Genomic DNA, 12,116 nt, shown 5'->3' with positions numbered 1-12,116 from the left:
AAACCAGTTTGTTTTTACAAAATTGAAGAATGACGAATAAATAAACTGTAAGTATGTGACAGTGGTCGACTGTTCTCATTCTGAATTAAGCTTTCGTTAAAGCAAACTTTAATAGAAGAGCTGACTACCTGTTTAAAGTTTTCATACTCATTTTCCATGTATCCAATTCCTGTGTTCATGCAACCTTTCAAACTTCTTGACATCTAGGTAACATGGTCCCTACCTTTCAACTTAAACCTCTTAACTTAAAAACATCAATGTACCATAAAATAATCCACAAAAAGTTTTCAACACTTTCTCAGCCAACTTTTGCTGCTGTATACCACAATATGGTTGAAATATGTCCACTTAACATCCAAACACAACAATAACACAATAATAATTCATCAGTAATAATAATAATAGGGCAATCATCAGACATCCCTGTATATAATATCATCCAGTCCATAGCAGTGTACTTAACCATTCACTGGGCAGACACTCTGTACCATTGAGGTATGTTTACATATCATCACAGGTCAGGCACTATGTTCACAATTTACCAAGTTGTCAAAATGATTAAGTTTGTAAAATACTCAATTTTGCATGAAGAACAAATCAGTCGGAGTAAAAAAAATCATAAATAAGCACCCTCTCTCTATGTTCTTCAGCTGCAAAAAAGTACCTTTGGTTTAGGATTATTTACGCCACATACATCTAGATAACATTCTGCACACAATGATACAGATATATCTTGACCTAGCCAAATGTCTTCACGTGTTCTCAGTCTCATGATTAAGGGACACGATCTAAAAAGATGTCATGATTTTGTTTAATTAACGTCGAGGCAACATGAACCCTTAGTGGTCGAAATTATATTTTGTCCAATTGGAGGGCAGTATTTTTCAAATCTGCCAAACTTTTATTTTGGTAAATCAGCAGTCAGCCTTTCATGATTTTAATCAGGTGAATCGGTAGATCTAAACCGAGGCTGGGTCAGCAGAAGAAATATAATCTCTACCACCAGCTGGTTAAATGGGTATATAAATATGCATTTATCAAAATATCTTTTTTTTATTATTTCATAATGATCATAATCCTGGTCAACTATCCAAAATATCAATAGCCATTGGAAGACCTTGAATTAAGCCACAAGATAACCACTTCATTTATGCAAACTTTCATCTTAATTTATAGATTCATAATTACTAAATTCAGTAATAACTTATTGTACTAGTAAGTCTGAGCATTGGTTTCCCTTCCATAGTATACTTTACTTAACTACTTGATAGTTTTACTCAGGTCAAATTTTACATGGCCATCATCAATGAAGGGTTGTGCACTGACAGTTATTGCTGAAAGATGTTACTGTCATCCGATAGCCATCAAAACTATTTAAAATCATTTGAAATAGCTTAAGATGAAGGGTGACACAGTCCTCGATAGTATCAAATTTCAAGGGCAAAAATCTACAATGATCATCACATTCTTAAGTTAATTTGTTCACTGTTACAGCATAGGAAATAAGATACAAACAATGGTTGTCTTGTCCTAGTTATCGTATTACAAAACATCATGTTAACTGAAGAAGAATATTTGTAAAGACAAAATCACATTTTTTGCTATTACTTTATAAAAGGCAATGTTAGGCGACTATAACATAATTGCTAGATTTTCATCCCCACCATCCCTGTTTTTCCCCCTGCCCCTTAAAATTTATTGACTCAAATAAAAATGTTGATCTAGGTTCTGTATTTGCGTATCAGTCCAGTACTGTCCAGGAACAGCTTTATTCATACCTGCGTTGTCAATGTATAACATTCACATGTAAAAAAGGAAATGCTTGTGTTCATGGTTTGTTTAAAAACTCCTGTTTATGGTCCCTTATTCATTATGAAAGAGCATGATCACATATTCAACGGTTAAACAGTCATCTAAGAAAAATTAAAATTAAAGATTATCCATTGACACCAAAAAATAAATAAATGAAAATCTAACAATTTATTTATATTGGCCTTAGTTTATGCTTATAAATTTTAGTTTGAAAACAACTGAAAGCTCATTCGAATCACTCATGAGTCCAAGTTTCCTGGATAGAAACCAGTACTGGTGTCCGTCCTTTTGAGAGGCAATGAGAAAGTACCCCTTGTGGGGCTTGAACCCACGACCTCTTGGGTGAGAGGCAGACACCTACAACACTAGACCACTTTTACCCTGGTGGTGCTCGAACCCACAGCCTCTTGGGTAAGAGGCATATAAATCCACAAATCACCTTGCTACTTTTTTTTTACTTCCCATCCATAAAAATATGTAACATTAACATTCATTTATTTAAAAAATAACTAAATGAAATAGAAAAAAACAACATACAGAGGACACTAAGACATTACCTGTAAAATCATCCACAGCAAAGCAACAAACATCAAGTCCCTAGAAAATGTTATTGTTTTAGTCTTAAAAATACATGGAGACTTTATTGGGATTAATCTGCCAAGCAAGATCAATGATGAAATAGGAATAAATAAGAGCTAGTCAGGAAAGATGCAAGAAAGATGCAACAGATGGCTTTAAGTGAGGAAAACCATAAACATGGAGGGCGAGCAAACATTATATCTTCGACCAATTCTTAGGAAAATATGAAAAGAAACTAAAACTGATATAAAATATCTTTGTTTCAATGGTGAATCAATGGCAGGGGCTTGAAGTTACACTAAAGCAACATCACATGGGTTAAAAAAGGCCGGAGGCCACACCAAATAATATAAACATTTTGTCGGATTTTGGCTGAGAAAAGTTGGATTGAGTGAAAAATAGAGTTTTTCCATTTGGTTTAAACAGGAGAGGGCATAGACAGTTAAAGGAAAAACCCCATGAAGTATTCATTTTATTTAACTCTCTCAGATGTCCGAAAGTTATCCTTAAGTTGTCCCGAAGTTGCCAGAGATATATAATGACTTGTTTGCGTCATCTGATGCAGTGTTACTTGAGAAGAAAGCATTTTTTACATATTTTTTTATTTCTTAGTAGCAGTTGCTTTCAATTCAAAATATCCTTTTTTGCATTTTCTAGAAAGTATTAGCAGTAAATCGGAAAAAGATTTATAAAAATAGCCTGGCCTGAGGAAACCACCATGTAGAACATAAACACATGATTGAGCTCATTGTAAATTCTATTCATACCCCTCTGGAGAGCAATGTCATAGCATATTAATTGGGATTTGGAACAACATGTCACTTGGGCCCTTAATTAAATAAAACAAGAAAAATCTCTACAATTGGGACTTTAATTGTAAGATTTTCCACTGACTTAGTTAGGCCTAAATATAAAATACCTGTATTTACGGCATTTAGTTCCGACCCTAATTGTCAAAACCCCACATCCCTAGAGTTATTTTCAACCCTAAATAAAAAAAATCCATTTTCTGATTTCAAGTTATCGTTGACTGTTTGTGTCGATTTAAATTAAAAAGTCTTAATTATTTAATACACAATAATCGGAAATATGACGGAAAGCATTGGTTCTTGCTTTGCTGTTTTGACTGGATGTAAAAAACACACACAAAAAACCCAGAGTGTCCCTGCTTACCTAACATTTTTAGACTGTTGCTCGAAATTCAAATATATTTTTTAGGGCTAATGACTATGCAGAGATACTTGTGACAAAGTTTACTTTCTTAATACACTTAATATGAATACAACTTTTTTCCATGCTCCACAAAGTCATATAAATATATACTCCATGAATATGAATCATCGTTGGCCAAATTGCAGTAAATACATGGCTGTATATGGCAAACGTTTGGAGGATTGGTGTCATAAAACAGTTTCTACAGACTTACTGGCATCATTGATAATCAAATAGTACAAACCTTCTGTCCAAAAATGGGAAACATTGGTCCCCGTGGGAATTCGATCATTTCCCAATAAATTATCAACAACAAAAAAAGGTTCCATCTACTGTATGGAGAGTATCATTATAGAAAAAAATGGTAGATATATTGAACTGTGTGGAGTTTGATCAATATTTTGGGAGAAAGTGGGGGGGGGGGGAAAACTGCCACATTATTGCGATTTTGGAAAAAGTGTACGTATATGGAACAGAAGCAAATGGCAGCCAGTTTCACTGTAAGCAATAACAGAGTTACATAGTAGATACCGAAGCATTCTCTTGTGGAGCGGAGGAAGCCAGTTTCACAACAAGAATTACCGTTGGTTGCCGCTGTTACTTATTACCAAAATATTTCATAATAAAAGCCATCCGGTTCATGCCATGGTCAATGCCACCCAAGTGCACCATTACCTTGACTTTGCATGAGTCACTCATGAGAATGAGTCAATCCTGATAGTCATGATCAATGTTGTTTTCTGGTATTAGTCTACATAACATGGACAAGCCAAACTTGATGCAAGACATCAAAGATGTGGATGAATAGGTTTAAGTGTGAATATATATATATTTTTTATCATAATTCGATAGAGGGTAAACATGCATACAAGCAGGTTTAATCATTCTAACAAGTGATTGAAAAATTAGCAAGGATGACATGACATATTAAACCAAGAGAATGCTATGGTGTCAGGAGTAAATAAAACACACACACACACACCCCACCCCCACCCCCACCCCCCAATTGCAGCTTATTAGTCATTTTTCAATAAATGTATGCAGGACAATTTCGAAGAGATGATGAAAATATTCCATACACGTCCGGTAGATATCTAGGTGCATAATCCCCTTCTTAAGGTTTATAAACAGGGCCTTTTTACTCTTATATGCCAAAGCCGTTACCCAGTTATGCAGCTATTGTTTAACTATTCATGAACATCAAAACGATTCCATTACAAGATCAATTAACTTCTAAGAAATGTGTTATTGATAAGAATTCTCTATTCTTACAACCTAAAAATTAATCCATATACCCTTGTCCATTAGAAATTGTAAACATGTATCTCTAAAGACGCGGCCTCCTGGTTGCAGCCTCCTGGTTGTGTCTAATAAAGACCAAAATTACAATTTATGTCATGACAAAATATTTATATGAAGAAGACCATGACTAAGCCAATTTTCTTTATTTGTTCAAAAACCAGACTTGTGTAGAATATTTCTTTGAGAGGCTAAAGTCCACTTTTTGGTACAGTTTTACAAGGATTTTGTTAATAGACTACTTGGGACTCAAGTGGGTGGTATGCGGTAAGCAAAAACACAAACTTAAGCATTATGAGGTATGCACAAAATTTATATATTACAAAGGATTCGGTTAGACTATTTAGGGGTATTCAGTATAAAATGTGGTTACAACTTCCTCTTTGATACGAGCATTACATTGTGCAACAAGCCTGGCAAACAGTCACATGATACACTCTGTAGAAATTACGACATATTTTTAACAGTTTGTGTAACAATTAAGTTAAGCAATTCAAGGTCCAAAACCCTGAAATGACTGATGCTTGTTATTGAAATTTTGAGAGATATTCTTACTATACACATGTTGTCAAAGTTTGGTGATGAGAGGACAGAAGCATCTCGAGATACAGTATGTACTACTTAGTTGATGCCGCCTGCCTCTGCCTCAGTCCATATAAACAGCTGCTATAATACAGAGTCTTTGTTTTGGCCTCTCTACCAAGGGGAACATAAAAAATGTCCAAATGTTTAAAAAGTTCCCTTAATGTGAATTGTTTAAAAAAGTTCCCTTAATGTGCATAATTGTTGCTAGCCTTCGCCACCCAGCACTACCATAGCTAAACCCATAATATGCCTTATAAATTTATTTATTTTTAAAAGTTACTTACCTTAAATTATTGCAAAAGGGAAACAAGAGGGCTCCCATCTTAACTAGATCCATAAATATCAAGGAAGTTTCACAGAGCCTTATATTTCCATGGGACACTAATCACACAATCAGCCTAATTTGGGTTAATTTGTCACCAAGAACGGTGATGTAACAATATAGCTGTAATTTTCCTCGGAAATCCAGAAAAATTGCCTTTTCAAGACCGACCATAAATCTCCATGACCTCAGAGCAAAAAGGCCACTGTTGTTAAATCAATTCCGCTTTTTACTGGCCGATTTCTTTCCAAAACTGCAGCAGTTGAATTATTAACATCCGTTTTAAAGTGGCCATCGAATTAATCAAGAGGATATTGCACTTTTTTGGGGCATGTTCGCTCAAAAACTGCAATTGTACACACACCACTTCACCACCACAATCGGTATGCAATATCTACAAATACGGAAGTGTTTTTGTAGTAGCGTTGGTCCTCAGATCTATAAGCAATTAGCTGGTGTCAGATGTAACATCCTTCCGGACAGTAAGAAGAGGCCGTCATATCGATCATAGATATATAACAACAAACATTTCGCTGTAAATGATAGAAATACACAAGAAATAGTATAAGTGCAAGCTTTTTTGTAACATGAGTTCCTGTTGGATTTTTTTCTTAATTTTAGTTTATATACTCAACTGTATTAAACTTCCGGGTAGTTGTGTATTTGATACACGCACACTTACTTTTCAAAACTCTTGTGGAGCTTGATTCACTTTAAAACAACTTTTTATGGAAGCTATATTTGTATAAAATTTCAAGATAGTTGTATATTTGATTCACGCACACTGTTTATGGAAGCTAAATCTGTTTTTAATGGTAGCATTTGATTAGCGACACTTAAAGATCATTTCCTGAACAAAATTGCACGAAGAAATAATTGCAGTCGTTCTTTAATAACAAATTTAAGCCGAAATGTCAGAATAGAAATCGTGCTGCGGTTCATATCAGAAAATGGAAATTAGTCGTAAAAATCTTAATGATCACAATTCCCGAAATCTGAATCAATCGATATAACACCAAATTATGCACATAGTTTTGCATGACAATGCAATTAACAAAAAATCTAAAACATGAATCACAATGTTGCCGCATGCAACCAAAATTCTCTGAGTAAAATCCAAACCACTTGTAATTTGCACATGACATTTTGATTAATTCCAAGTTGATGGCACAAGAATTCCAAATTCCAATATTTTCATAAAAGATGACAACATGCATGATTATGCCTGATGCATGATAAAGGTTCCAAGGCAAAGCCTAAAACGAACAATGAACTGTCAAACAAGCTGTGCCTGAGTCAGCATCAGTCAGCCTCAGTATCCTTTCAAAAGAATTTTCTACATTGATTTTATCCCAGGGAGACTTTACTGGGCATTTCTGAAGGCCTGCTGTAAAATAGGTTTCCATTGTTTCTTAAGTTACCAAGTGATTACTGTTATTGACAATTTCCTTGCTAAATCGTTTGGTCATATTTCGCCAAATTAGATCTAAGATTTTCAGGACCATATACTTCATTTTCAGGCAGTTTCGTCCTGTGTGAAAACATTTATGTCAGAATGTATTTCTTCAAACAAAGTCCAGTCAAACCATAAAAATGGCTTATGAAAAAGTTAACAGGCCTCAAGGTATGTTCAAGTCAAACTTTAAGCATGCCCAGCTTACCATTTTAACAGTATATAAAAATATTTTTATAGGGCTTGCATTTCGAACTGTGTCACACAAAAATGACAAAATACATTTGCAAAACATTACATTTACATTTTTTTTTACTCTGTGACTAATCAATTGTTCACCAATAGTATAAAACAGAATAAGTCTGAAGTGTAATCAATTGTTCACCAATAGTATAAAACAGAACAAGTCCGTAGTGTAATCAATTGTTCACCAATAGTATAAAACAGAACAAGTCCGTAGTGTAATCAATTGTTCACCAATAGTATTAAACAGAACAAGTCTGTAGTGTAATCAATTGTTCACCAATAGTATAAAACAGAACAAGTCCGTAGTGTAATCAATTGTTCACCAATAGTATAAAACAGAATAAGTCTGAAGTGTAATCAATTGTTCACCAATAGTATAAAACAGAATAAGTCCGTAGTGTAATCAATTGTTCACCAATAGTATAAAACAGAATAAGTCCGTAGTGTAATCAATTGTTCACCAATAGTATAAAACAGAATAAGTCCGTAGTGTAATCAATTGTTCACCAATAGTATAAAACAGAATAAGTCCGTAGTGTAATCAATTGTTCACCAATAGTATAAAACAGAATAAGTCTGAAGTGTAATCAATTGTTCACCAATAGTATAAAACAGAACAAGTCCGTAGTGTAATCAATTGTTCACCAATAGTATAAAACAGAACGAGTCCGTAGTGTAATCAATTGTTCACCAATAGTATAAAACAGAACGAGTCCGTAGTGTAATCAATTGTTCACCAATAGTATAAAACAGAATAAGTCTGTAGTGTAATCAATTGTTCACCAATAGTATAAAACAGAACAAGTCCGTAGTGTAATCAATTGTTCACCAATAGTATAAAACAGAACAAGTCCGTAGTGTAATCAATTGTTCACCAATAGTATAAAACAGAACGAGTCCGTAGTGTAATCAGTTGTTCACCAATAGTATAAAACAGAACGAGTCCGTAGTGTAATCAATTGTTCACCAATAGTATAAAACAGAACGAGTCCGTAGTGTAATCAGTTGTTCACCAATAGTATAAAACAGAACGAGTCCGTAGTGTAATCAGTTGTTCACCAATAGTATAAAACAGAACGAGTCCGTAGTGTAATCAATTGTTCACCAATAGTATTAAACAGAATTAGTCCATAGTTTCTAAAAACAACAACACTGTACATGCAGAACCCTTGATCCATTAATAATTTAGGCCACAACCTGGATTAATTGCCAGCAAAAATGAGAGCATCATTCCGTTGAATTTTTATTTTTTCACAAGATAAACTAGCCCCTAATGAAGTGTGAAGAAATGTAAACATTTTGTGGTTGAGAGTAGCCATGTGGTGACTCTAAAACCAAACCTTTTCTCCATTTCCAGATCACAATTTATAAATACAAAACAAAAAAGGTTGCCCAAAGCATAAATTTCTTAGCTCATAGAATAAACATGTACATTACAAGCATTGAGAGATTTCAAGGAATGAAGCACTAAGTGGACTTTTTCTTAAGAATTTTTCTGAATTTCTATGTTATTTTGGCTAGTTTGCTCAACTTGAAATTAAGCACCTGACTTTCTAGCAGGCAGTCCTGGGTTCGATCCCCCTACCTGCCACATAAATTTTCAGAACCTGTGGCAGTTACCAGTATACGCATGTATTTCTTGTTACTTTCATGAAAGCCAAAAACTGACAGAATGCTTGGGAAACATATGATGAAGGTTTATTAATAATTATTATTGTTCTGATCAAGAGTGTTGTAAATATTAGGGTTACTTTCGACCTTGGACCAAACAATGTTAATCACTGTTTAGGGTTGAGGCTAACACCTCCGCCAATTAGCTCATCGGCATGATGCACATTTAATCATATTACAAGCCACTCAGACCAAAACAAAAGCAAGATATTCATTTTAAATCAATAATTGGTTTTATTAAGTGGGATATTATGACGTTTGCACATGTGCAATGACAAGTTCAGAATAAAACCTACATTTTCAGCCAATGAAATTGCAGAAAGGCAATCATTAAGTACTACGCTTAATAATTAATGATTTCAACTTTCGCGGATTTCTACTGCCACTCATCTGATACACACTCCCTGCATCAGAGTTTGCGTTGACAAATTGTGTCAGCCAATGAGTATTCTGAGACAGTTAGATGACCTTAAATAACATTCAAATGATTAAAAAGGGCTTGTATGGCTTCGCTCACTTCGCCCATTCTTAATCATACAAATGTAACTTCATGTCATCTAACTATTACATTAAGACATTGGACTGCGCCTGTCTTGTACAAAATAAATGATTTAATCAAAAATAAACCATAGCTATATTACTTCCAAGTCATGCATATAAAAAATATATAAAATGCAAATACCCAAAATTATTCATGTCTTAGAGAAAGCATTTCCATGTTGCATTATACTCCCCCGATAAATGACGTCCTCTTAGTAAGAATTTTCTAACAAGTAGAAAAAAATCAAAAAAGAAAAATTTAAAGCAAACAAAACAGGATTATGAATTAACAAAACACAAATCAGTTTAAAAAAACAGCATTTTTTTTTCCGTATAAATGTCACTTTCCCGTATAAACGTCTTAAGCTTCACATTTTATTCTTGAAAAAGCTAATTCTGCAAAAAAAAAAATACTCGACCCACCTGACACTAAATTCCACCATCTTGCACCCAGAATGCACAATAACTGTGCAATAGCTCCTTACAAACACATATGACCAATAAAACACAAACCAGAACTTAAATTGACTCACCTGAAGCGCGTACATAAAAGGCTATACTCCGTTCAATGAATTAGTCACTCCAATCACACGAGCAGACTATCACTATTATTTCTGAGATCAATGCACCTTTTTCTCCAATTTTCACTCCGATTAATGACTGGCATGTTTTAAAGGGATTCAATATTCAAATATTGAACATGCATCTGAGCAGGCTCCTGAGACATAGGCAGGTATTGATTTATTTATCATGATGTAACCACAAGGCAGGCTGAAATGCTAATACACCAGAAATAAGGGTACTTGTTCATTTCCAAGTAATTTCTGAGAATCTTGAGTATTTGGCAAAGGTATAACTCACCATAGGGATCCATTATGAACAGAATGAAGAAAGCATAAGAATTATGTTAATATCATCAAAGAAATAAGTATTGTTTGAGGATACGAGACAGCAATTAGAGGAGACAGCAATTAGAGGCCACGACACCTGATCCTTTGTTTGAAGGCAGTCCAATCTATTAAAGGGTCAGGGATCATCCTTAAGGCTGAAATTTTAGGGAGAAATAAATAAATGAATAAAATAAATAATATTAAATAAATAAATTAAAAAAATATAAACAAATTTGACTGCAGTATTCAACCATTCAGTTATTATAAATGATACATATTATAGTATAGTCATCAAAAGTTCAGTAAATGAATACAACATAAATAATCAGGGCTTTCAACAGGGTCTGAAACCAAATAGTCTAAGAAGGTGAAATATATTTTTAGATGAACATACAATTTATTAAAAGAATGAGAATTCTGCATGTACTATTTGTTCTGTTATTCAATGCATCCTTGTCAAACTCCAATATGAATCATCGATTGTGCAATAGTTTCCTTACACCATGAAAATCATTAAAATGATAGTTGGGCGAGACTCAAAATATTCTTGTTTCCCATCCCATGACCCAGATTGAATTTTATATATTCTTTTGTTGAACAAAGTAGATAATTATCGAGGGCATTCTTAAGCGGATTAAGTATCATATCAATTATAAGTGTTATTTGTACCATTTTTTAAGTGTTTTTGTTTGTTTTTGTTTTCGTTCACTCCAGTAACAGAACCGTAACCAGTAGGCGGTGCTTAACAGTTCAAAAACTGTCATTCAGACAAATTACAACTCTGTATATATAGTCGCTTATACCACAACCCAGATATGAACATTGACAACATGTACGAAACAGTGACATCACACACTTAGCCCTCATGATTAAATTTAAACATTCTCACTTAAGCACTCCTATATTAATAATTTCAGTAACTCAGGCTGTGGATGCATATCTTTACATGATTGTCAACAAATACATCAACAGTTATTACAGTTTCTGATAATATGTCATCTCACATCATTCGGCCAAGTATAAAAAAAAATACATGAAAACCGACACGGACGCTGAGGATAAAAATGACAACACTAAAGCTATGCTTTCTTTACTGTTCTTCCGCTTGAACAGTGTACAAAAGTACTCCTTAAGTACATGTATTGAATCTGCAAGTGTTTACCATAGTTAAGAACTCAATGGAAAAAAACAAAGGAAATTAAGTCGCCATTCAAACTGGCTATTTTCTCTCAAAGTCATTTATGTTATAAGTGTTGTTTTCCTGGTGAAGTAGCTTGGTTTCACTTGTTAGTTGTATTTAAATCCTTACTTACAATATACAAAAACATTTGCTTATCAGGTAGAGTGAAAGTTCTTTGATCAATTTATACATGTAAAAACAATCCTAGATATACAATTGAAACTTATGTTCATGGGAAAATGCAGACAATTTGCCTGGTGGTGTTAAATGTTGATTTCAAGTTCAAAATATGTACTTTCTTTTTCTATAGGGAGAAGAAAAATGTGT

General features: G+C 33.9%; 1 protein-coding gene across 6 annotated transcripts in view; it reads right to left on the bottom strand.

The window, feature by feature from the left end:
* The window catches only part of LOC128233978 (uncharacterized), a 66,913-nt gene that overhangs the window by 44,330 nt on the left and 10,467 nt on the right, over positions 1 to 12,116 (bottom strand). Inside the window, exons 1-2 of one of the 6 annotated variants that reach the window (XM_052947891.1) lie at positions 5,772 to 6,186; positions 4,879 to 4,970 (exon numbers count right to left, since the gene is read on the bottom strand). The exons of 3 other annotated variants lie outside the window; for them this stretch is intronic. Coding sequence is in view for 2 of the 3 variants with exons in the window: in XM_052947887.1 (XP_052803847.1) it covers positions 5,772 to 5,824 (53 nt within the window). In the remaining variant the exon portion in view is untranslated. Of the gene's footprint in view, positions 1 to 128; positions 167 to 4,878; positions 4,971 to 5,771; positions 6,188 to 12,116 lie in introns of those variants that run through there. 2 more of the 6 variants (XM_052947887.1, XM_052947888.1) reach the window with 2 other exon arrangements.

The sequence above is a fragment of the Mya arenaria genome, chromosome 5, assembly GCF_026914265.1.
Source record: "Mya arenaria isolate MELC-2E11 chromosome 5, ASM2691426v1".
In the NCBI taxonomy this organism is placed as follows: Eukaryota; Metazoa; Mollusca; class Bivalvia; order Myida; family Myidae; genus Mya; species Mya arenaria.
This window is presented reverse-complemented; position numbering and strand designations above follow the sequence as displayed.